Raw genomic sequence first — 27477 nt, forward strand, 5'->3', positions numbered from 1 at the left:
TGCTAGAACTCCCTATCAAGAATTCCTCTGGTCAGCGATGGCCAGTAAAGCTTAAGTTATCAAAAGTGTAGAAAGGTATTCTGAATTAATCCAACTGCTTTAGTATTATAGCCACGCAGTGCACACACACCATTTAACAACAATGCTCAAGACGTTTAACCATGTTCCAATGCAGCAAAACTGTGCTGCCAGGCCTTTTAGCATCAGCTGCAACAGTAAGCACTTCTAGCTAAATGAATGCAAGGAATAAATGTAGGAGTACTATTCTCGCAGTGGGTGGCCCCATGTACGTCTTGTTTTTGGGGTAAAGGCATATCTTGGGGGGAAGTTGCAGTTGCTGGTAGCATGATGATTTACATTTGTTTTAATAGAAACAGCCTGCAGTAACGTTGAGAAGGAGTAATGTATTATGATAATACGCTAAAAACACATGAATTGATAAAATAAGAGAAAAATCAAGCAGACCCTCACCATCTGAGATCTATATTTCCGCTCTTCTTCACTCTTCTTTTTCTCCCAATTTTATCTTTGTCTCTACTCCTTTTCTGTTTTTGATGCCTCTCTAAAAGAAAATGAGAGAAGTTTGAAGCGAGAGACTAGGTGACACAAAAGTTTAAGATGAGTGATTGTGTTTTCAAATGGTGAGAGGGTGATTGTGTGTTGTGGATACAGTGATGATGTGAATAATCAGGAAACAGAGCACGGGCTGTTGAACATGATTGGCCAACTGGAAGCTTTCGATGTCAGTTCTACCAGTAGCTATTCACTTTTTTCTGATTGTCTGATTCCACATGATTGATAGTAGCTATGGAAAAACAGAATAGCAATGCATACTAAGCTGGGATAGAGAATTTAAAATAAAATGTCTCAAATGTTATAAGATACTGATAGACAATGTGCTTCAGTTACTGGAAAAGAAGGATTACTGGATCCATTTGTTCTGAAGTAGAGCACAAAGATTCTGGCAAGTGGCTGTAAAACGACTGAAGCAGAAATGTGGTACTTATCATCCTGTTGATTAAGAAATCATGACTGGTCTGGATCTCATAAAAAATACAACTGAACACAAACTATCAGTATTTAAATGAACTCTAAGTGGCCTAGCTTTTTGTGGCAGCTACATAATATTTGCTAAACTAAGGATAATGTCAATATGTCCTTTCAAATTTCATTTGAACAACAGCCTTCAATATGACTTTGTCATCTGTGGATGCCATTATTGGCAGCATATTCCCCAAGTGGCCTTAAAGATATCAGGACTGTGAACTTAATCAGGATCAAGGACATCATTTTAGCTAGCTTAAAGTCAAGTGTCATTTGATGTTCGATGAAATCAAAGAACTGGAGTCAGTAAGACCAGTGATCTTCCAGATAGCAATTCATCCGTTTGTCTATGCTAAATTAGTTTTCTCAATTTTCAGTGTTGAAATGCACTTCTGTGTTTGTAGGGCTATGTTTCCTCCATACATCTATTTATATTTTGTTTGTCTAGACATTCCGAGGAATCTTCTGCCCTCTGTCACACCCACTTTGGGATGAATTAGATGAATTACATGCATTCATGTGTAGCATCTCCCAGTTGTATTAGCTTTAATTTCCAGGGTTTTGTTTTGTTTTATGTATATTAAATTAGTTGTCAGTTTACCACTTTTATAATGAAATATTTTTATAGAAGAATCCATTTCATATATTAGATACTTCAGACAAAACATTGGTGTGCTTTCATCTACATCTGAGTATCTTGAAATTTTGGGTGCATTTCCACTGCAGTATAGATTGTCAGTTAAAGGTGACAGTGCTGCCTTTTCTCTTCTTGTAGAAACAGCACAGTCCTCAATTCCAGGGTATTGTCAGTGACCATCAAGCCCACCCCTGCTTCCCTCACTGTTCCATTTGTGGTTGAGTTCTCTCACCTTTATAACGTGAGTAAAAAATCAACTTTTTACAGCTATAAAGCTGCTGCAACTGATCCTCTTTCATAACCATGTGGTTTCTCTGTTCTCCATTTATGTAGGGCACCACCAACCACACCTGTATATCCTGGGATGAGAGTGACAGGTAAGGCCCATGATATTTCTGATATGACATTTGACAGCACACACAGACGTATTAATTAATATTAATCAAATAATAATTAAATATTAATGCATTCTTTGTGGCATGGATTCAGTAGGACGTGTAGGACATTTCAGATGTCATGCAATTTAATTCCTGAGAGATTTGGGGCCATATTGAAATTAGAGCATTAGGCAGTTGCTGAAGATTTTCAGCTGCACATCCATGATGCATTCCACCACAACCAAAGATGCTCTATGGAGGCTATTTGAGAACAGTGAACTCACCGTTGTGTTCAAGAAAGCAGTTTGAGACAATTTAGCTTTGTAGCCCCAGTTTGCTTTGTGGCATCTGGTGTTGCTCATCTGCTTCAGGGTTTTACATGCATCAGAGATGCTCTTATGCATATCTTTGTTGTAATGAGTGGTTATTATTGCCTTCTTTCCAGCTCAAAGCAGTCTGTCCCTTCTAATTTGATCTCTGACATCAAAAAGCCATTTTTCAGCAGAAACTAACACTCATTGGATACTATCCCAGTAGATAAGCAGTTTCTGAAATAATCAGACCAGCCCTCTGGCACCAACAACCATACCATATTCAATGTCACCTGAATCGCCCTTCTTGGTTTGAACTCCCACAGATCTATAGGCCTAAATTCAGAGTCCATGCTCTGAGATACTTGTGTTAAACAGCAGCTGAACAGTACTTAACACATTGGCTGGTTATTGTATGTATACACCTATATATGTGAATATTTTTTATGGTGAAGCTTTAAGATAATCTGAAGCTAAAGAAGAAGAATATCCATCCATCTCCCCCCCCAACCCAAGGGAGGTACTCTAGGGAAATAATGACCAAAATGAACAATTATGTCATTATTTACTAAGATCTTTTTTGTTTTTTAATGTTATTCTGTGATTGCTCAGGTCTTTTCACTAACCACATGGACCCTCTGTTTCCATTTCTTTGACACATTTTACCACAGCTAACAGTGACAAGTTATCATAAATTTTACTATATTTCTGAAAATCTCTACTATACTCCAACTTTTAATCCATATCTGGGAAACGTAGGCTTTGGTGAATGATTTAGAGCCCAGAATGTGAACGTTGCGCATTGTTTGCATATTATTATTATTATTAAAAACTAATTAAAAAAACAAACTGCATCACCCAGTTACAAGCTATGCCATGTATTAAAATCAGACCCGCATGCATAGCACATGGCACCTAAGTCAAGTCATTAGAGAGGCCATGCTCCCTCTGAAGTTCTTTGGCTAGGCACAGTGTTTTTAATCTTGACAAAGTCAGTGAGCTGCTCCCCAGTGGAAGGTGCTGAGTATGCTGGACAGCTTGGTTGCTCTTGTCTGGGACAACATTAACCCAGTGCTATCACTGCTACGACACTGATGTAGCATGTGGAAAATTAAAAGTGTCGCTCACTGCTTTCCTCCCTCTCGCAACCCACGCACAGTTATCAACATGAACGATAGTGAGCAGCTCAGAGTCTACTGAGAGAGGAGAGAGTGTGGAGGAAAGAGAACGAATAAAAGATACATATTGAACAGTTCGGTTTTACAACCTCTACGGGCAGATTCAAAGCAGTACTCATTTGTTCCTTGTCTTAAATGCCCTATTTGTTTAAGACTGGAAAATACAAAGAAACTATGTGAGCACTGAAAGACAGATGTGGACAGGGAGGAGGAAAGAGTCGAACATTTTGTAGCCTTATTGCAATGCAGGTTTGGATATTTGCATTTAGATGGGTGTATAAACTTGTGTTACAGAGACAGAGAGCAGAACATTCATCGCCTCAGTCAAGGGATAAAAATAATTTTGGTTTGGTGTGTAGAAACCTGGGGCAAAATAAACACGAAAGCACACGCAGATTATTTTGCCAAGTCTTATTCCCAAACCGATTTTAAAGGAAAGTATACATATTAATATGACGGTATTTTGCAATAATTTTCTGAACAGCTTCTTAAATTGATTATTTCCCCTGCCAAAAAAAGACATTTTCAGTTCATGGAAACAACTTTTCTTATTAAAATAATCCTGCTTCTTTCTCTAAATAATTGTATTTTTATGCACGAAAGTCAGTGCCTCCTGTGCTGAATTTCTGTTCCCAGTTTTCACACAGCCCTGAAACTAAATTTGTTTAGGCCAAATTCTTATGTTATGAATGCAAGCTTTAATGTGATAAATAGTGGTACATTTTTATCTGTCTAATATCTACTCAAAACCAGCATCTATAAGAGTTTTATTTTGACCAAACTGATCATAATCACCTCGTAGATATCGCCATATTCAGCAAGCTTAAATGACGACAGAGACAAAAGCAGGAACACAGAAAGGACAAAAGAATCCAATCTTGTGGTGTTTGGGTGCGGGGTTGGGGGAAGAGACGTTCTATGCGAAATTAAAATCTATCTAGGACAGGAGCTATGATTAATGACTTAATATTTGGGAGAGAAATTGGAATATGAGGAGACGTCCTTGTCATGTTGATAAGAGCGTTGAAGCTGCCTGGGCCTTCACTTGCATCAGGCTTCAATCTCCTGGAATCAATAACAAGAACATCAGCAGTCTCTGTCTCCCTGTCTCACACATGTTGGCATTAATACTACTTTGTTTACAGTATACGTTTTCCTGATGTGCTATAAATACTAAATATTAATTGGCATCAGAATAATATTGCCGTGAATGGCAGCTCAGACACTCTGCCAGTGATACACACTGTTCACTGTATTCTCCTGTTTGTATAGCTTTTCTATAAAGTGGAGTGGGGCAGGTGGACTTTCAAAAAAAAAACTGAGCATCTTCTTTGTCAATTAAAATTATTATTTTCTTTGTTCTTTGGCTTTCAAGACCCTGGAGAGCATTTAATTAAAAATGAAAAGGCATTACTTATTTTCTTATTGCAATATCGCCATGCTTATTGTTATAGTGTTATTTTCTGGGGGAAGGATAAGAGTTAAAAGGTTGTTGGACCTCAGAGGGTTGAATAGGCTGGCCAACTGGGAGCGTACAAAAAAGGCATTGAGGAAGATACAAGTTTATCTGTCTGTATCTGAAAGCCCCACAGGATCTTTGCTCAGGCATTCTCTACCAATCTAACGAGCATATCCCATTTTGATCTCAGCACTTCCAAGCCATACTCATACTCTACTATGCCAGACGCTTGGTTATGGCATTCCATTTATGGCCCGCCTGCTCCAAACTTGCGTCTTATCGTTATGTGTGAGATTGTCCCAGGGGCGTCTCTGCACCGCATTCACCTGGGGTTCTGGTGTGGTAGATCCCAGCCTCTATGATTTTTGTGCTCAGAGCTTGTTCCTTTGATGCATGATTAGTGGCTCAGCTATATTTCAGTCCACCTTTGTCTAGTCACTAGTAGGATTTCTCAATATCAGCCACTTCTTCTGTCTGCCGGTGTTAAATACTGTGTAGGGGCCAGTCCTTCTATGATTGCAGGGGCCAGTCCTTCTATGATGGTTCCTCTTCTCTTTTTGGTTTCTGCTACCTGAGATATTCATTAAGTATATTGTCTTGATGTAAGTGGCTTCCTATCTCTTCCTTTGGCCAGCTTATTATCCCAGCAGGGTATCTCATCACCGGCCTCTTCATGGTTCCCATTTGCCTATGGGATTCCCAGGACAGCTGTTTCCTTCGGGTATTGCAATCCCCTCAGTTCTGACTACCTTCCCTGTCTTTGTTACCATACGACTACACTTCTCCAGTCCCAGTGACATTCCCTTCTGTAGATCCTAGTGGATCAGTGAAGGTGACTGATGATTGCTCTATTCCGCAGTTGGTATCCATAGCCAGGCTTGTCAGTGGTTTCACTGAGGGGTTTCAGGCCATTATAGAAAAGCAATGGGAACAGAGCATCCTTTTGGTAGATCTGCACTTGATAGTGACTTTTGTAACTGGCCAAAGTTGGCCTTTAGTGTTTTTTGCCACATCCCCATGAGTTCTTGATAAAGGCTCTTAGGGTCATGTTGATCTTTTATAATTCTAGGCATTGCATGAGTCATAGGCTCTTTTTTTAGTCAATCCAGGCAGTGCACAGGGGACAGAGAGAGAGAGAGATTTATCTACAAGGAAACTGTCTTTCGTAGGGTTATGTGTTATTGTGTGCCACACAGTAAGCTTATTTCCTGAGCGTTTTCTGACAGTCAGAACTTCATCCCACATGTGAATGTTGTGGGTTTCAATTGGCTTGTTAGAAGTTTGCAGAGGCGTTGAGTGAGAAAAGTGTCTTTTCACTGTCAACCAGATTTAGAGGAAACATCTTTTTCAAGATATCTTTGCAATGACCTGTGAAGGCAGCTTTCCAGCTTTCAATTTCCCACCAAATCTCAACTTTTGCTTTGAGAAGTCAACAGTCTTTCAGTGTCTTTTCACAGAAGTTTTGCCTGAGAGGGAAATAGGTTGAAAAAAAACACGTGTCTAGTAGTCTACAGGGAGTGCAGAATTATTAGGCAAGTTGTATTTTTGAGGAATAATTTTATTATTGAACAACAACCATGTTCTCAATGAACCCAAAAAACTCATTAATATCAAAGCTGAATGTTTTTGGTAGTAGTTTGTAGTTTGTTTTTAGTTTTAGCTATTTTAGGGGGATATCTGTGTGTGCAGGTGACTATTACTGTGCATAATTATTAGGCAACTTAACAAAAAACTAATATATACCCATTTCAATTATTTATTTTTACCAGTGAAACCAATATAACATCTCCACATTCACAAATATACATTTCTGACATTCAAAAACAAAACAAAAACAAATCAGCGACCAATATAGCCACCTTTCTGTGCAAGGACACTCAAAAGCCTGCCATCCATGGATTCTGTCAGTGTTTTGATCTGTTCACCATCAACATTGCGTGCAGCAGCAACCACAGCCTCCCAGACACTGTTCAGAGAGGTGTACTGTTTTCCCTCCTTGTAAATCTCACATTTGATGATGGACCACAGGTTCTCAATGGGGTTCAGATCAGGTGAACAAGGAGGCCATGTCATTAGTTTTTCTTCTTTTATACCCTTTCTTGCCAGCCACGCTGTGGAGTACTTGGACGCGTGTGATGGAGCATTGTCCTGCATGAAAATCATGTTTTTCTTGAAGGATGCAGACTTCTTCCTGTACCACTGCTTGAAGAAGGTGTCTTCCAGAAACTGGCAGTAGGACTGGGAGTTGAGCTTGACTCCATCCTCAACCCGAAAAGGCCCCACAAGCTCATCTTTGATGATACCAGCCCAAACCAGTACTCCACCTCCACCTTGCTGGCGTCTGAGTCGGACTGGAGCTCTCTGCCCTTTACCAATCCAGCCACGGGCCCATCCAGCTGGCCCATCAAGACTCACTCTCATTTCATCAGTCCATAAAACCTTAGAAAAACCAGTCTTGAGATATTTCTTGGCCCAGTCTTGACGTTTCAGCTTGTGTGTCTTGTTCAGTGGTGGTCGTCTTTCAGCCTTTCTTACCTTGGCCATGTCTCTGAGTATTGCACACCTTGTGCTTTTGGGCACTCCAGTGATGTTGCAGCTCTGAAATATGGCCAAACTGGTGGCAAGTGGCATCTTGGCAGCTGCACGCTTGACTTTTCTCAGTTCATGGGCAGTTATTTTGCACCTTGGTTTTTCCACACGCTTCTCACGACCCTGTTGACTGTTTTGAATGAAACGCTTAATTGTTCGATGATCACGCTTCAGAAGCTTTGCAATTTTGAGACTGCTGCATTCCTCTGCAAGATATCTCACTATTTAGACCACACCCCTTCTCATTACAGAGATGCACATCACCTAATATGCTTAATTGGTAGTAGGCTTTCGAGCCTATACAGCTTGGAGTAAGACAACATGCATGAAGAGGATGATGTGGACAAAATACTCATTTGCCTAATAATTCTGCACTCCCTGTATATAGTCTATAGTCTAGCTAGATTATTTGTCCAGTAGTTATTATTTCTCTGCTAACACATTCTCCATTTCTCCATAAAATATGGAAATTATTTTCTGTGCTGAAAAAAAGAAAATGTAACCAGAAACTAGACTGGTGCCTATATCTGACCAGACTGGAACTGAAAACAAAACTAAACAGCTAATAGTCTGAAGATTTTTGGAATGAAAGAGCATTTTATGTTTTAATTGTGCAATATATCCAAAAAACAAAACAAAACAAACAAAAAAAACCTTTAGCTTTACCTTCAAACATTCACAGCAACACAGGAGAAAAGATTTTATTTCTTTTTCTTTTTTAAATCAGAGGAAAGAGCTTTTAGTGTGTTGGCTAAACATTGTTTACCAGACTGTAGCCAATAAACACTAACCTTGCTTTTGACCATACAAATCAACCCTGCCGTCTCAGTTAATTTACAGAGTTGATGCTGATGTTGAGCAGCTGCCTCAATTCATCAGAGATGTTGGGCTGGAGTTTTCATCAATTACTGTAATACAAGGGAAGGTGAAGATTAGTGGATAGGGGTAGGCAGCATATTTATTTACATGTGTCTCTGAATAGAAAGAGACTGCATTACAGGGAACACACTGTTGTGTTTATAGTCAGAACATGCTAATCAAGCGTGTTCTAAGCATGCCAGCCTGTGTGTGGCATGTATATGGTCTGTATAGATTATCATCATCATCATTTATTTATATAGCACTTTAAAAACACACCTGGTAGACGAAAGTGCTGTACATTACTAATATGCACATAGTAATAAAACCAGACATAGCAATAAAAAAAAACAAATAAAATAAAAATGTTAGTTACCCACAGAGTTAAAAGCCAGGGAGTAAAAATAGGTTTTTAATAATGATTTAAAAACTGGCACTGATGTAGCCTGTCTAATATGGAGAGGAAGGTTATTCCAAAGCATCGGCGCTGCAACATAGAAGTTTCAGATTAGATCTTTTACTTCTTAAATTTTTTATTAATTGGCCACTTAAGACACCACAACAAGTACAACCACAAATGTTATTGACACCAGATCCATTTGTTATGTGAACATATCAACAAGAAGTAGCCTGAAGACACAGATGTAACCTAAACCATTTTGAAGCTCTGTGTTGTAATCTGCACTGCTATCTGATATGCAGCTCCCAAGAAATGTAAATGCACATTGTGTTAACGTGGCTGTACAGGTATAAACATTAGCAATGACACTGCCGTCTGTGCAGATCCCAGAGTTGTATTTTTTTTGTCATATATCACAAATGTTTTTTTTCCCTATTATTCAGTTTTTAAAACCTTGTTATTCTTCATAATGTCACGTTATTGTTTTCTGTTTCTGACTGTTAATCCAGTCAGAAGTACCCAGTTTTGCCTATTCACTTTTAATAAATGGAAGTATTTAATTTTCAAATTTTTGCCATGGCTCCTCAGTTAAAGTATTATGCAGTATCAATAAGGGTAAGGACGCTCTGTCAGTTATTTTGAAGAATGACTCCACTGCTGCATTCATCATGGTGATATGGAACGTCCCAGCCTGGAAGTTATCAGAACATTGGAAACACCACCAGATCTACCTGAGACAGTTGGGGTGTACCCTGGTTATGCCACACATGAAAAGGAGAGTTGATGCTGCTACATTGTTAGCCCTAATCCAATCACCAATGACCTCCTGGGAGTGAGGAAAACTCTCCTTGCTTATGTGACTGTCTAATACTCTGCTGGACAACCTACTTGAAGTGTTATTGTTACCTTTGGTACTGAAACAAATACAGCAAGGTAACAACTGTTTGTTCCTCCGTTCACAGCCAGTATGCCCCGAGTATAGCATGGAGCACAGTTGTGTGCTATAAGTGCCTGTAGTTTATACTTAGCTTTAGTTGGTTTTAGTTATTTCCAGTCCCACTGCAATTGTAGTGAGAGTTTGATTGGCATTGCAACCAAGAAGTCTAATTTGTTCCTGGTGGCTGACAATCTCTATTGTCTTGGCAATCAGGGAACAAAGAAAATAATATGGAACGGTTACAGCCTATGATAGCTTAGTCCTCAGAGGTTTAAGCTAATGTATCCACTGCTGTGAAAAATGCCCTACCTTCCTAATTTCTTATTCTGTTCCATAGTTGTCACACACACGTGTTTCAAATCATCAAACAAATTTTAATATTAGACAAATACAACCTGAGTATGTACAAAACATAATTTTCTAATTATTTGATTCATCAAGGGAAAATAGCTATTTGAAGCTATCTGATGTAGTGTGAAAAAGTAACTGCCCTTTTACCTATCAGCTGGTTGTTGATGGTTCTTGTGAGCAACAAGAACTATAGTCAAGCATAGTCAACTATAGTGAACTGTCAATGAAATTGAACTCAGCTCTCCAAATAATGTAGTAAATCACAGGTAAATTTAATTTTATGTAGCAAATCAATTCCATTGTACCAAGGGAGCAATTACTTTTTCTCCCAGAGCCAATTAGGTTGGAACTTGCAGGACCTGTGATAAACTTTCCAGCAAATGACTGAAGACATTACCAGTGAGAGTGAAGAACACCATTAACTTACATATGACTAGTAGATACAGTAGAAGGTCACCTGGCTGAACTGGAGCCAGGAATGTCTGCGAATGACCAGCTGGCACCTTCAAAGTGATCCATCCAAGTTGTACACAACTTTGGAAACCCTCATTCATCTACTGTCTTGTGTTGCTCGCACATTAGCCTCCAGAATAGCTTAATTTTGCATAGAATGGAATGGAATCTAGTATGGACTGAGATCTGGTATCTGTGACAATCACAGATTTGTCTTCCTTTAATGAGTCAACTGTACAATAAATATTCCACAAAAAAAAGAGAGAGAGAAACAAGGCTGCATTTTGGCCACATGCTAAATGCGCACAGTTAAAGAGAGATGTTTAAAATCAGAAATAAACTCTCTCGCAGACATTTGTGGCTTACAGTGTGTCTGTTATTGTATGGCAAATAGGTATGCTGAATAAATTCCAATAAAGTGAAAGGACAAATGAGAGTGTGAGAGAGAGAGAGAGAGAGTGTGTGTGTGTGTGTGTGTGTGTGTGTGTGTGTGTGTGTGTGTGTGTGTGTGTGTGTGTGTGTGTGTGTGTGTGTGTGTATTTGTTTGTTTATGTGTTAGCTTCAGGAGGTGACTCAGTGCTGACATTAGCACATCACCTCTAACAGAAATCCAATATATTAGGAATGAGTGCAGTTTCTTTGTGCAGATGATGTGATTAAGTCTTTCTGTGAGCCGCACCATGGCCTGCGGACAGTTTTGCCCCCACTGTCTAATTGGATAATTTAGGTGCTGGTCCAGCAGCCCTGCATGGAACAGTGTCCTCTGCCAAGAACTGGCCACATGGATAGTAAGGTGAATGCCAGCATTAAGAAAATATAGTGTGCTTTTACAAGGATGATCTATGTAGGAGCAAAATCTGGTTCTGGACAGTTCAGCAAATAGCTACATTTTTAAAATGTCTACATGACAAATAATATTATTTTATTTATGCCCTAAAGTAGGTGCCTGAACACCAGACCTAATGGTGTTGCAAGTATTTAAGGGTTGCCGTAATTAGGTCTAGTGTAAGGGTTATTTTAGTTCTACTGAATGCAGCTGAATGCACGTGGGGGTACATGACAAACAGTGAAAATATGATGATGATGATAACATTTGGTTTGTCTCACAATTGTATGTTTGTTTTCATTATTACTGAATGAGGAAGATGTTGTGTTTGTATATAAACACAATGGCTCGTTGTTAGGCACACTTTAATGTTAAAGTGATTACATCACACTCTTCCACTTCTTCTCTAACCTCCTCATTTGCCTGTTTCACAGTGGCATCTCTGGCCTAAAGGAGTAATAGCAACCATAAAAGCACAGTACATTCAGATTCAGTCTACATAAGCTTGTACACACAACAGAAGCCGTGGTTTTGAGAATTCCATTTCACAAGGAAAGGCAGAGCTACCACCAAGTGACAAAAGCCCAGTTTCAGTATGAGGGATAAGCAACTTATATCTATGGGAACTTTTCAGCTACGCAATCATCTGTCAGAACATGTGTCGAAAAGATGAGATCAGCATTATTTAGGACTAATTTAACTCCCAGTTATACTGCGATTAAGACCATCTTTTCCTAAGCAATGCAACAAATTAACAGGTTATCACATTAAACCACAATTTACCTAAGCACAATCAACATCCATCAGCATCTTCTCAGGAAAAAATACATTTATTATATAACTGGGTGTTAAGTCACACATTGAAAGTAGTCCTGATCACATTTTGTGGACATATGCTGTGCCAGCTATTGTGCCTTATTGTGCCTCTGTCTGTACACCGGATCTGACAAGGAAAGAAAACAAACACGGGGGACAGTGACAGTCAGCTGGTCATCCTGGTGAACCACCAGTGAACCTGACTCAAACACTCTCCTCCACACGGTCCCCATTTATAAAGTTCTCTGCAAACAAAAACATTACTGCTAACTAGTGGCTTTTCCCCTTTCAGAGTAGCTAGGCAACACTGAAGAACCACTTTTTGCTTGGGGGAAAAAAAGTGAAACTGAACAATCTTTCCTCAGTTTTTAACATAAAAACTTTTTGCTGCAACACCAAAGTGATCCCCACAAACTCCTTTTTAATATCAACTTCCTTGTTTGCCATTTAGTTGCCACTAACCGACCCAGTGACGTCATATTCTGTACTCACACAAAATGGTGCTACTTGTGCTCTAATAACTGTAACTTAAAACACTTATTTTTTTAAATCCAGCTTTAACCTCCTAAGACCCAAACGCTTTCATAGCGTGCATCTTTTATTTCTCTTTGATATTTGGCTGACTGGGACCTGATGAATGTAAAAACAAAGAATTACCTGATTTTTTTTTTTTTTTACCTGATCTTTGTTTCTGATAAAAATGACATCCACATATGAGGACATTCACTTAAAATTTATAAATTTAAATACAAAGAAATGAACAGTTTCTAATATTTATGGTACTTTTATTTCATTGGGGAGAGAATATCAACTCAAAGTAAAACCAAAAAAACACATTACATGTAAGTTCTAAATTGATTTGTATGCTATTGAGTGAAATTAGTATTTAATCCTCAAGGAAAACATGACTTAGTTGGCAGGTTTTCAGGAGGGATTTTGGCCTTTCTTTACAGAAATGCTACATGGAATGTTAAGAGGTAAAAAAAGAAAAGAAAAATAACTTAAACGATCAATAATTATTGATATTGGTCTCAATTTATTTTCTGCCAATTGACAGCTGTAGTTTGGTGCTTGGTTTCCGTTCATCATTCTTAACATTCAGCTGCTTTTTCATCAGTTTGACTGTGTCTAAATTTCTGTGTGCACTGAAGCAGGGTAACATAAGGCTGGGCTTTGTCAGGAGCCTGGTCAAATGGAGTTTTGCTATCTAATTGCCAGAGATGTCAAATTATGAAACCGTGAAGCTAGAGTGTGTCAGACTGCTTTGATTTGACCAGCAAAACATCAGCCTTTTGACACTAGCATGTTCAAAATGAAAAATAAGTGGGTTGAGCTTGTGTGTCTCCCTATCCAACACGAGTGAGAACGTGTTGCCCTATCCTTCCCTGTGACATCATACAGAACCAAGAGTATAACTGTTAGAAACAGTGTTTGCAGTAGAAGAAACTTTAGATGTCAACAAATCCATAATCTCATACAGTCTTAAAAAGATGGAATTAACTGGTCAACTCAGCAACACTAAAAGGCCCAGACAAGAGAAAACTAAAGTGGATGATCACAGAATTCTTTCCAAGTTAAAATAACCCCTCCCACAACATTTAACCAAGTCAAGTCCACTTTCGAAGAGGTAAGTGTGTCATCAAAGTATTTAGTTAAGACACTTTCATCCTTTCAGGAATGTAAATACAGAGGTGTATATTAGACTTCACCTGAAAACATCTAAAAGAGCTCTGAAGAGCAGATCTCTTATATATTAAACCAAGATTTATTTGTAACAGAATGATAGGAGGAGAAAAATAGGGAGAGGAACAGCTCATGATCTGAAGCATACCATTATATTCTGTCAAACAAGGTGCAGGTAACATTATGCCATGGCCATTTTATGGTTGCTGTTGGATAAAAGTCCCTAACTTTTACTGCTAATGTGACTCTCAGGCTTGGTGCTTCAAATTGCGAATAGAAGTTGGAACCAAACCATACTGCTGAGCAACCCAAGAACCATTACAGGATTAAAAAGGATGGCAGAGCAACCCACAAACAAGCTGCTAAAAAAATAACTGATATATTTTAAGTTCACATTTAGAATAAATTTATTCCCAACACTTACACCAATGCCACTCTTTGCATATTTTTGCAGTATGATAGAATAACATATACATTTCTGTTTTTATGCTAGTGTAAAAAAAATTACTCTTGGTGTGCCCACCTGTACTCTATATCAGCTATTCCACATTAAAATACTTCGTCGCTACTACTTTACTGGCCCTTTTCCACAGCAGGCATTCTGAACAGCCATGGCAGGAAATAAGCAGGTGTAACTGATATACATGTAATGGTCAGTTTTCTTTCTTTATTTTTCTTTCTGCTTTGATCCGCTGTCAACTGTGAAGAGCTGTGACTCATTAATGTTACTGGGTTATGTTATGTTACAAAAGATGCAGTGGTATTGATCACTGGGCCAGATTTCCATGATAGTGGCACTGCTTTCTGCTCATGCTTTGGTGTACTTTTTAATAACAGGCTTTCAAATTGTATTATCGTTAAACAATAGGGCCAGAAAAAAGAAAAAAAAACATTAACGCAGCAGGCATTCACTGTAGACAGGAATGAGCCGCAATATAACTTAATACAAACGTATTTCACGTTAGGTATTAAAATAATTCCAGTTGTTTCCAAACTTGCCACTGATCCACCGTCATAGGGCACTGATCGCTGTATTAATTAACAGCGATCTTGATCAACACGCCATGTTTCCATGTTTGCAGCGCTGCTTTCCCAGCATGCACCAGTTTCCCATCAGAAATTGCATAATTTGTTGCCTCTTTTTTATATGAGGCATGCATGGGAATTTTAACATTATGATAAAAAAAAAATTACATTAAATAAAGAACTCTACTGTATATACATTGTGCATAGTACATATAGCACAATATTGTAATGGCTAATATTTAGCTCACTTGAAACAACACGTCACTATTAATATTATTATTATTATTATTTTTAATAATAATAATGATAATAATAAGGACAACGATGATAATAATGATAATGATCCCGAGTGGTTCAGATGTGAGTGTTGGCAGTGTGTTTCTGTAATGTGTCCGGGCTGAGAGCTGCAGCACGCCGCCTTGTAGCGCCTCATCGTCGCCTCCAGTCCGCTGTGTGCGCGTGCCTGCTGCAGCGGCAGAGATGTAAAGTGGATTAAAGAGCCGGGATAACGCGGTGGGATTTGAACCGCCGTTTTTTCTTTTTTCTTTGCTTTCTTTAATTTGCCGGGGCTCTCTTATATTCACCGCATCGCTTTTCTCTTTGTGCTTGTGTGTGTGTCTCTCTCTGTGTGTACGTGTGTGTGTGCGCGCGCGCGCGTGTTTCTCTCGTGCAGCTCCTCTCTGCTGGGATCCTGGTCTGCCAGGGGCTGCAAAACCGTGCTTGTCGACTCATTCAGAACCAAATGCTCTTGTGACAGACTGTCCACCTTCGCCATTTTAGCACGACTAAATCCCGAAATGGTAAGTCCGACAACCTCCCATGACTTCCATAAAGGTATCGGAGACGGGATGTGTTTTTGTGGGGTTCTTTGAGAATGCATCAGCTGTTTCTTTTTTTTCTCTCTCTCTCTAAAGGGCGTCATTGTCATTACATATCAACAGATCCTCCCTCTTTCCCCCTCCTTCCTTTTCTATGTCTCGACATGCCAAAGCCATGCTGCAAAAGGTTATTAAAGGCTTGCCAAAAAAAGGATTTTATTTAGGGGGTGTCTTTACTTATGTGGCTGTTTATCTCTTCCAAGAGGAGGAGCAGCACCGTGCTAACCTGTGGTCTCTGCTCTCAGATATTCACACACATGACACCATGAGTAGGATTTCAAATCATGTTAGAGCTGATGATCATAACTGCATGCCCCTCAAATTCCACACCCCTCCTTAATTTTCTTATTTTAGGTAAACGCCAACAATTGGTGTTCACATTAGCATATTTTCCCATAATAGCCTGTCAGTTGTGTCTCCATGGTTATCACAGGCCCAGTGGAGAAGGTGCTGCATGGCAATTCCATAATCTGTACTACAACAACAAGCAGCAGGACACATTTTACCCAGACTTGGAGGTAAAGCAGGACACAGAACACAATGCCCTTCCATTGTGGCTGCAGCTGGGCTCAGCAGTCAGCTATGTGTCTTCAGAAATCCCAGCCGAATCCCAGTGACTCAAACGTGGCCCAGTTTCTGTGGGCACAGGGCTGTGTCTTTGTGGCAATTTTTCATTTAGACCGATTAGTTATTATTAGACTGGAAATTGCCTCAGAAGCAGTTTGTTCACTAGTTGCCCTGGTAACAACATGGGCACAGAGGCTTTCTTAAAGATACAGGAGGCAGCAGGCTGCCCGTCATGCTGCCTGAACAACTTAGAGAAAGAGGCTAAGCCAAGGGGAAGAGCTGAAAAAAAAAACAGACTGGCTATAGCGCAGCCACCACGTATAAGTTAATTCAGGTTTTGATTGAACTGGGAAGAGCTGGGATGAAAGGTGCTGATGGAGTGTGGTTGTGGTTAGTTTAGCATAGCTTATTGATATTTAAAATTGTAATAGTAAACAAAAGTCATGTTGGTAGGTACCTTGGTTTGGGACTTGGTTCATGTGTGAAAGAGATTTTGAAAAAGTAGTAGTGCCCACTGGGCATGATTGGGCATGGATACTTGCTAACTAACTAACAGACTAATAATTAAGCACTGCTTGAGACGTGTAGTTCAAAGGCGAGAATAAGCAGGAGAGTCCTAGTGACTTTACATCTTACTGGTATCTTATCTTACTGGTACTTATATGGATGAGTAATTAAAACCTTTCTTTTATAGAGCTGTTATGAAAAGGGAAACCATTTCTTTTACAAGGACTGACCCTTGATGCCAGGACTTTTGATGCAAGGGTCATGTATCCAATGGAAGAAGTCCAGTTTTTGGTACTTAGACATTGATTGCATTTTTCTGATGCATCACAGCCAGTCCAGTAATGATAGAGATGCACGGTGTTGTTGACCAGGTAGAATTTTCACACTGGAACATCCATTAAATCGCAAGTTTTTGATAATGTCTTTTAAATCAGTTGAATCCTTTGTGTTCAGTAGAAATGTTTGACACTGCTATATTTTAATATAATATAATGAAATTGCTTTTCTTATTTTGTGGGTTTAATGATTCATGTTATATTGTAACTTGATCAGTACAGGGATCAAAAATGAGGACAATCTATTCGCTCCTCTCAACCTCCAGATGAGCCATTCAGTTATCTGGACAGGACCTTGGCTGAGGGAGGAGAGGAGGAAAAAGCAGGAGGTCATACCTTGATAAGTTACAAGCTGACACACTGGGCACAGTGCGAGTATGGAGCAAACCGTCTTGCTTAGGAAGAAACAGTAGAACAACAAAAAGGCCTTAACAGTCGATTGTTTTTTTGATATCCAAGTGTGTCTGTGGAGACATGTAAAAAATCGCTGTATAATATGTATTATCTGAATTAAACACATTGTAAAAATGAGCTTCCATTTTATTAATTTAGTCCTGGAAAAAGGACAAATAGTTTAAAAATCAGTTAATAATTTAAAACATTTAGTTAATCAACATGCCAAATATTCACTGTCCAACTTGTCAAATTTGAGAATTTGCTACTTTGTCATTAGAAATGTGCTATCTCTGAGTCTTAGACTTTCAGAATATATATAAAAATGTGAGAAAATTTGTTAAATTTGTGAGATAGTTATGTCTTTTTAACTTTTTATAGATAAAATAATCTCTATGTGTTTGCGTACGTAAAAATAGCACACCCTGTTTAAATGTTTTCAACGGTGTATAGGAGAGGTAATTGAAACCCTATGAAATTCATCTTTTATGCATAAATATTCAGCTGGAGATTTTTATGATTAATCTGGTAATATTTTTTCAAATAATTAACTGTTAGTTACTAAACAATTACAGCTATAATTAGAAATTGGGCCAAGAGCTCTCCTTTTAGCCCATAGACAGTTCTTAACCCCAAAATATTTATTTTCAAATCAGCGAGGCAAAGACAGTTAATCATTTTGTTGTTTTATTTTTTCCCTTAGTGGCATCAGCAGGCAGAAATTATAGGGGTGAAGAATAGTAATGACACTGAGGATCTGAGGTCATTTCTTTAGTCCTTCATTTATACCTTGAATTATGATGGCTGTGGACTGGTAGTCATTCTTGTTCTAGTTCTTTGCTTGTTTGCTTGAATGGCACATGGGTAGTTGGTGCATTAAAAACTAAAAGCCTGTAAACTCCTGAGAATTTTGTGGACACGTAAATTTGAAAGCTGACGGCCATCTGCAGAGAGCCTTGCACTCATTATCGATCTTAACTCCATTTCACATATGACATGGCTCTAGTAGTGAGGCAAGTTTCTTAACTCAGGCCATTAAACTACAATGCTACCACACGTACTGTAGATATTAGCTTTCTGTCTCTGGATTTATAGGTCATCTTTTAACACTTTTCTCAGTGCTGTGCCATATAATATTGTCTGTTATAACACAGGTATAATTATTATGTGATGTAAAACTTACAAAACTTACATTTCTGGATATCAGTGCTGCAACGACATCGTGCAGCGACAACCACGAGACAAGCTCGGAAACGTTGGGGAGCTTTTGATGACAATCTAGCATCTGAAAATGGAGCTACTTCAACATCCAATCAAGCATAGTTATTTTCAAAATAAGAACAGTTCCTAAAGGTGGAAACAACAAACATCTCTGACAATTCAGTCAAATGCAAGAATGAAATAAACGCAGCTGATGATGTGTGACCCAAAACTAAACAAATATCTCAGCTAAGCATCACTGAAGTACTCACTTGTTACCTTGCGTATGACAGGAAGTGCAAACAGTGGATGGAAATCACTGATGCATGACGGTAAAGGAGGGCTATAAGCAGCTAGTTAAAACACTCCACCCTATGATAATATTCCACACTCTCCTGAAAAGTTACCAGATAAAGATAATTTACTTTTCATATATAATTTACTTTAAGTGTTAAGCAGTCATGTAGCGTTATAGTTACTAATAGGTTGTAATATTTAATAATCAATATGTAATAAATTCACAGGAAACTACTACAACTACTTTTGTGTTTACATTTGGTATAAAGCTATTATTGCTCTATAATTCTGCTGCTGCTTCTTCTGGCACCTTAAAGCAATAGATTCAGACTTTCAATTAAGCAGTCTGTGATCAATGACAGTAACTCTTCAGAAAAGAAGGATGGAAAATGCCCTTCATTTTGTTTGCACTGCTAAATGTTGCTCCCTTTAATAAGCTGATAAAATGCTGGCAAAACACACGTTTTTAGGGCTTTTTTTCTATATTATTAGAAATAGTGTTGCAAATTTCTTTGAAATATTGTAATATAATGTAAAGGCTGTATTGTCCACCCCTGTTTCTCCCTCTATCATATGTCAATCATTAGTATCCTTCACTAGCACAAATCCTATTGCAGAATGGATGAGAATGGAAAACCAGTATAGAACTGGTTCCCAGTAGTTCAATACTCTGGAATTGTTAGATTCCGGTTATCAGTTCCACTTGCACTTGCGCTGCAGTCTGCTGATTTCAGTTTGTGTGCCAGAGGGGGAAATAATGGCATAGTCTACAGCAGCGGTCTTCAACCTTTTTTGCGCCACGGACCGGTTTATGCCCGACAATATTTTCATGGACCGGCCTTTAAGGTGTCGCGGATAAATACAACAAAATAAAACTAGTACCGGTACCGAAAAAAAGAAGATTTATTCATAACACACGCGAAAAGACCCAGAAAAACCGAGTTAACGATAAAAACGATAACAAAATAACGCTGAAAACCAATAAGAACCCTGAAAACGATACATTTCACACCTGAGCCTCAACTCATGCGGCCCGGTACCAAACGACTCACGGACCGGTACCGGTCCGAGGCCCGGGGGCTGGGGACCGCTGGTCTACAGTAGGGGTGCAACGATTCACAAAATTCACGGTTCGGTTCAGTTCGATACTTTGGTGTCACGGTTCAATATTTTTTCGATACAAAAACATGTTCATGCCTTTTTAATTTGTCATTTATTAAAATTATAAATATATATTTTAACTCAAAAGTACAGTTTTTAAATTTAATGTTGCTGAAACAACAAAATCGTCGATGACTAATTTTATAGTCGATGCGTTGTTTGAAGCTTTGTAAGATCCCAAAAGACCCAGGAATAAGTAGTAGGATTTAAGAGTGTAATAACGGACTGAAACAGAAGATGTTTGACTCAGTCAGCGCTCCAGATGAGTTAATTGATAATCGCGTTAGTTGCGCATTAACGCTGACAGCACAAAAAAAAAAAAATAGAGTCTAGGGCTGCCACGATTAGTCATCCCTGTCAGTGCACCCCAGGGTGGCTGTGGCTACAATGTAGCTTGCCATCACCAGTGTGTGAATGTGTGTGTGAATGGGTGGATGACTGGATATGTAAAGCGCTTTGGGGTCCTTAGGGACTAGTAAAGCGCTATATAAATACAGGCCATTTACCATTTTTACCATTTATCCCAAAAGAGTAAGAATAAGTAGTAGAGTGTAAGAGTGTAATAACAGACTGAAACAGAAGATGGCAGCACTGCATGTACAAGTATGCCAGCTGCCGTTAAACCCCGAAAAAGAAGAAGCAGTGTCCGGTATCGTAGCTGTGTCCAAATTCAGGAACCACATCCTCCTGTGCCCGCATTTGTAGGCTGATTACGTTACAGCGACATGACAAAGACTGTCCAAATTCAAAAACTCCGACAAATGCGGCCGACAAATGCGCCCTTCATTTCCCCAAATTGGAAGGATGGGTCGGGTGTATACTTCGTGGTCCAACCTATCCCAGAATTCATAGCGCGGCCCTGCTCAGTTTCCAACAATGGCGGCAGCTAATTAGTTTTAATATTACTCTTATTATTCTTTCTGGGTCACAAAATAAACGTTTAAGATATTTTCAGGCAATAATGTAGCTGTGTAAATTTCAAATATCTGCTCAGTTTATCAAGACACCACATATTTTCAAAAGCGCTCCGACGTTTTCCGAGACGTCTGTTACCCACTAGCTCGATAGCTAGCTGGGGTTCAAGGCTCACTAGAGCCGGTGAGAACACCGGACTCCCGGCAAATCGTTTTCAAACCCACCACCGTCTTTCGCTACTCAGGTTAAACATGATATATATAAGTCACTTAGATAACTTAAAAATGTTATTGTTTGGCTTTTTTCAGTATTTTATTTGTTCCTGAGTAAATTGTTTGGCTGAGATTAAAGTTATAGTTTTTACACAGCAGAATAAATGTCAAGCAGACAACTGATTATCAGAAGTGTGAGATGCTCGAGAATATACTCCGGTGTCCTGTTATATTTTAGATAGCAAGGAGCAGACGGCTGAGTTTATTAAACTCTGCCGAAACAATCTGCAAATTTCATTAAAATTTTATAAACTTGTCTTGTCTTTGTTTTTAGTTAGCACATACCTTAAACACTTAAATCTGTAAGCTAATGATAGTTATATAGTCCAATGGACGCATGATCTGATTAGTTGACTAATCGCAAAAATAATCGGTGACTAGTCGACTATCAAAATAATTGTTTGTGGCAGCCCTAATAGAGTCGCCAATTTGGGATTTCTTTGGCTTTAAACGAGATGAAAGAGGTAAACCTAAGGATGTAACCAAAGCGGTGTGTCACTTGTGCAGACGTATAGTGCGAGCAAAGTACTCAAACACGGCTAACTTGCATGAGCATGTACGTGTCCACCATCCGGCTGAGTATGCTAGGCTATCACCAGCTTCTGCAGCTCCATCAACAAGCATTTGGGCGCACTCTGAGGAGGGTGCATTTCACTCGCAGATGAAAGAGGGTGCAGTTAATTTTTTCCTGTTGACTGCTTCTATTAGCTCCATCATTAATAGCAAACTTATTCATGGGCAAATAAATAATTAAATTGCCCTTGTAAAAACTATCGGCGATAGGCTATCGTGCTGGCTATTGTTGATAGTCGATATATTCGTCCAATCGCCCAACCCTAGTGCATAGTGTTTCCCCTGGGTTGCTGCTGGTGTGTTTTTTTTTAAGCCTTGTTCCACACTTCCAGTTGTACTACAGGATGGTCTGAACTGCTATACTGTTTCCTGAGAGAGGATAAAGCCTTATGTTCGTATTATGTTTGTCACAATACAAAGAACATGTTGTGGTTGTGTTGGTAGTAGATGACTTACACTCTGTTCGCGATTTGATCATGTGTACTGCTCTTAGTATTATGGACCATGTTGGTCATTATTGGCTTTGTCTATGTTCATTAATCGGCAAATATAAAGTAGATCACTTAAAGAGCTTTCTTCTCCTGTTGGTACTTTTCCCCTGTTGCCGTCTAATGCTAATTTGGCCTTTAGTTTTGCTCTGTTCACATGTGTGACATAATGAATTAAGCTAATAATTACCAGTAAACTAATATTGGCATATCCTCAACGTGCTGCAGCCTCCCTGCAGCCTGCAACCACCTGTGCAGATGACAGGCTGTTTGAATTCTGTTGTTTCCAGAAAGCATTGTGTCTCCTAAGGAAAGCTAAATTCCCGCTTGTGCTTTTTCCAGAAATTTCAGCTTTTCTCATTTCTCATGCTCTTCTTTTTTCCCCTTTCCCCTATGTTCTATTATTTTGCGAGACAGCCACAGCCGCCATTCGAATTATTCCTGATGCAACACATAGCAGCTTCTAAATGGCCCAGCCTCTGTCTGCAGCTAGCCTTCTACAGCCTCAGCATGACAAATACCCCAACCTCCTTTTTTTCCTCTGTCCCCCCCCCCCCTTGCTCCTCCCATACTTCCATCTCTTTCTTCTCTACCCCTCAGTCATTTCATCCCACCATTTTTCATTCTCTGATGTCGCATCACATTGTAGTTCTGCCTCTCTCCCTCTGCTTACTACATCATTTACTCTCTAGCTGCCACCTCTGGTGTGCGTTTTGCTCAGTCCAGCTTCACTGCAGACTTTTAGAAGGAAAAACAGGGAACAAATGCACTGCAGTCAAAGGCAAAGCCCTCTGAACCCAGTGTGCTACCATTGGTAGACCCGTGTGCAGTGTAGGGAGAGAGGATGAATGAATGTGCCTGTGCTGGTATCAACTGGATGCTATAAGCCTGGCCTCTAGTCGCAGTGACAAGCCTCACGTCAATTAGCCCATTGTAGGAGTAACAAATAGGTAGATAGTATGAGGGCTGTAGGCTGTTAGAGAGGCAGCATCTGTTGATGTTTTATCTATCAAGTGGAACTACAGTTATGGGAGTCATAGCTGTACTCTGATTTGCACATCAAGATGTCTTGTGGTCATATGAAAACCTAAAAATAAATAAATGGAAAGCAAATGATCTGATGATCGGTGAAAGAGAAACCTTCTGTGTTTTCATTTTTTGACTAAGCCACTTTTTTGTGATTGGTTTTCTAGCCAAGTATGTGCAGGTTTATTATCTATTTCCAGCATGAAGATAAAGTAGCATGTGTGCAGTGCAGTGAAAAAGCATTTATCTGATTTGTTAGCTTTTTGCATACTTGTCAGTGGTGTGTTTAAAGTCTGCTCATGTGGAATTATGTGGTCTGGCCATTTTCTTGTGGACAGGAATGCTCTCATCTGGACTCTGTGTGAGCTTTGGTACGAGGCAAGTTCTGTCGTTAGCTGAGGAAGAACTAAAAAGTTTGTCTGTCTCAGCAGACGCCTTTCTGTTTCACTGCACTTGTAATCTTTTTTTCTCCCACTTTGCTTTTAGAGAAGGAACTCACTGCAGTGCAGATTAATCAGAGGATTTAATTAACTTGGCCCCGGCACACACATCAAACCTGGAGACAAGACAGGCTATAAACTCAGCCAATTATCTTCTGCTAGAGGGGTGGGGGTAAATGTGATGGGGTTGGAAACCCCTCGCGTCCCGGTCCCCTCAGGTCCAGCCATCCTCCATCTGTGAGCAACTGCAAAGCCTTTTTTCACTGCTACTACTGCACCCTCATCTCACCTTAATCTTCTTCACCCGAACACAGCACAGCATTAGCGATGAGCTGTTCCAGCTACTGATCCAGCCACATTAGGTTTGGATGATTACTCCAGCAAATAACTTTGTATCTGTTATTAAAACGCATTCCCTTGCATATTCACTGAAGAGACCGCCTACCATGACGAAATGGGTGTACAATTGTTTCACTTCATTTCTGTTGAATCAAATTTGGAATTTTAGTGCAATCATAATAACGTCGGTGGGTATTGACTCTTTGCTGTAAATGTCTCTTCTTCCTAGAGCTTTTGGTTTATACCGACTAAATATAAGTGCATTTCAGTGGGAAATGTCATTAAAATGCCTTTTGTTTTTAACTGAACTTCTTGGCTTGAATGATGGTAATCTTGCTAGGTTTTTTTGTGGAGCCAGTTCTAAAAAAAAAATTCAGCTCCTCCCTTGTCACAAGGGATTGCCACTGGTGGTAGCTCCTCTTATTTGTCAGAGTGGAGTTACATCGGATGCACTGGCCGACACAGCCATAAAAGGCTTAGGGGGTCTAGCTTCAATCAAACCACAAAACTTTAACTTGCCAAGGGAATATGTAAACCACAACTTACATATCTTGGTGTATCCTGAGAACCAGCTCACATGTTGAGAACTGTCTATTCTGCTGTGGTATTAGTAGTAGATGAAATACACTCCAAGGAAAACTTCCCTCACCCCTGCTATAGATATTACTGTAATGGGCTAACCTTATCGCGTGATGTGCTTTGATCAGGCCAAAGCATTTTGGCTTACAACTAGGGAAGGGGATAGAGAACCGGTTTTGCAGAAAACTAGTTCCCAGTAGTCCAATTCCTTGGAATTGTTAATCTGCCTGCCTATCAGTCCCGCTTATCGGTTCTTGCACTTGCAGTAGAATCAACTGATTTCGGTTCACATGTCAGAGGAGGAAAATAGCAGCGCAGTGCATGGATAGGACAAGATAAATAGTAAAGTGGAAAACTGCATCCATAGATCTCATAGATCTGCTGCTAAGCAGTTTTCCACTTTACTATTTATCTTGTCCACAAGCTCATCTTTGATGATACCAGCCCAAACCAGTACTCCACCTCCACCTTGCTGGCGTCTGAGTCGGACTGGAGCTCTCTGCCCTTTACCAATCCAGCCGCGGGCCCATCCATCTGGCCCATCAAGACTCACTCTCATTTCATCAGTCCATAAAACCTTAGAAAAACCAGTCTTGAGATATTTCTTGGCCCAGTCTTGACGTTTCAGCTTGTGTGTCTTGTTCAGTGGTGGTCGTCTTTCAGCCTTTCTTACCTTGGCCATGTCTCTGAGTATTGCACACCTTGTGCTTTTGGGCACTCCAGTGATGTTGCAGCTCTGAAATATGACCAAACTGGTGGCAAGTGGCATCTTAGCAGCTGCACGCTTGACTTTTCTCAGTTCATGGGCAGTTATTTTGCGCCTTGGTTTTTCCACATGCTTCTTGCGACCCTGTTGATTATTTTGAATGAAACGCTTGATTGTTCGATGATCACGCTTCAGAAGCTTTGCAATTTTGAGACTGCTGCATCCCTCTGCAAGATATCTCACTATTTTTGACTTTTCTGAGCCTGTCAAGTCCTTCTTTTGACCCATTTTGCCAAAGGAAAGGACGTTGCCTAATAATTATGCACACCTGATATAGGGTGTTGATGTCATTAGACCACACCCCTTCTCATTACAGTGATGCACATCACCTAATATGCTTAATTGGTAGTAGGCTTTCGAGCCTATACAGCTTGGAGTAAGACAACATGCATGAAGAGGATGATGTGGACAAAATACTCATTTGCCTAATAATTCTGCACTCCCTGTACAGCTGCTGCAGATGGTACATGGTTACATGGTTGCTATGGTGACCAAGACAGTGGCAGACAAGGTTTTGGGAATGAAAAAAGCGAAGGTGTCACGTCTTCATTTTCCTTTATTTTAATTTGTCTGTTCAATATGGAAATTGACTTTGTATGCATACATTGTCCGTGTGTGTGTGGGTGGTGTGTGTGCATTTCTGCTGATTGGAAGTATTGTGGTTTCTTCCTAAATCACCTTGAAGTCACCTTACTGTCAAACTGAAAGCAGAAAAGAAGCAGGAGCATTCTTTCAGAATCTCTACGTGTGTGTGTGTGAGAAAGAGAGAGAGAGAGAGAGAGAGAGTGACATCCTGCTAACCTTTACACCTCTAGTAACTACCTACTCTACACCTCTACTAATCTTATCCTGTGCAGCCATTAAACCAGGCTCAAAGTAAGGCGGTGCGATATGACCAAAATCTCATCCTGATAACAATATATATCACAAAATAGAGCATTTTCTGTAAATTCTGTGAATCTCAGGCAACCTTGTGTACCTGGAGTTGAGTGTTTTGACTGATGCATGAAACTATATATGAGTATTTATTACACGGCGTGGTGCGGGGAAAAGCCGGTTCTAATGTTTGAGTCTAAGGATTATTTTCAGCGCTCTTTTTTGCTCCTCATCCGTAAACTCTCTCCATACTCTTTCACATGATTCTTGCGTAGATGGTAGAAGAGGTTTGTTGTGTTGGAGTCTGTTGTGGGGACCTGTTTGCGGCAAAGTTTGCATAGTAAAGTTTTCTTCTCCATGTCAGACTTTTCATAACCAAACCAGATCCATGCTACAGAGGTAGCCCCTCGTTTAGGAATAAGGTCCTCAATTTGTTTTGACTGGTCTTTCTGTTTCAAGCTGCCTGGTTCTACCTCACCTTCACTGGTCATGCTTGTATTCTCTGAAATGATGAAAAAATATTTCCATAAACAGTGGATTTTGTGACACCACCAAACAAATGATAGCAAATAATATTAAACGGTAGATGTTTTATTTTCGTCATCCATCGTCATATCGCACAGTCCTAGTTTAATGTTTTTTTGTGTGCTGGTGCTTTATTAGCTAGAGTTACACATGATAAAAACTAAATCCATCCATATTACATATAAATTTAATATAGATAGTGGCTCTTTAATGTATTGGCTTACACATTTACCTAACAACAGGAAAATGGACTCCGCTGAATTTGAACCATGGATGACCCAGTTAGGAGGTGAAAACTCAACAAATCAAGCCAACATGGATTTTTCTTTTCTGCTGTCAGCTCTTGTCAAATTCTGTGCACACAACAGATCTGCAAGACCCCACTGACGAGTCCC

General features: G+C 39.6%; 1 protein-coding gene and 1 long non-coding RNA gene across 12 annotated transcripts in view; both read left to right on the forward strand.

The window, feature by feature from the left end:
* The window catches only part of adgrb1a (adhesion G protein-coupled receptor B1a), a 215461-nt gene that overhangs the window by 146329 nt on the left and 41655 nt on the right, over positions 1–27477 (forward strand). For all 11 annotated transcript variants that reach the window (XM_085290572.1, XM_085290565.1, XM_085290567.1 and 8 more), the window contains 3 exons: positions 1820–1922; positions 2015–2058; positions 15619–15745. In XM_085290572.1, coding sequence (XP_085146698.1) covers positions 1820–1922; positions 2015–2058; positions 15619–15745 — 274 coding nt within the window. The remainder of the gene's footprint in view (positions 1–1819; positions 1923–2014; positions 2059–15618; positions 15746–27477) is intronic.
* Positions 16544–17698, forward strand: LOC146563463 (uncharacterized). The gene is made up of 3 exons (XR_014894320.1): positions 16544–16758; positions 17085–17268; positions 17450–17698. It is a non-coding gene; the product is annotated as an uncharacterized LOC146563463 (long non-coding RNA).

Source organism: Mchenga conophoros, linkage group LG11 (genome assembly GCF_057382185.1).
Source record: "Mchenga conophoros isolate Kocher_MC1m ecotype Shallow Benthic linkage group LG11, M_conophoros_male_GT1.1, whole genome shotgun sequence".
NCBI lineage: Eukaryota > Metazoa > Chordata > Actinopteri > Cichliformes > Cichlidae > Mchenga > Mchenga conophoros.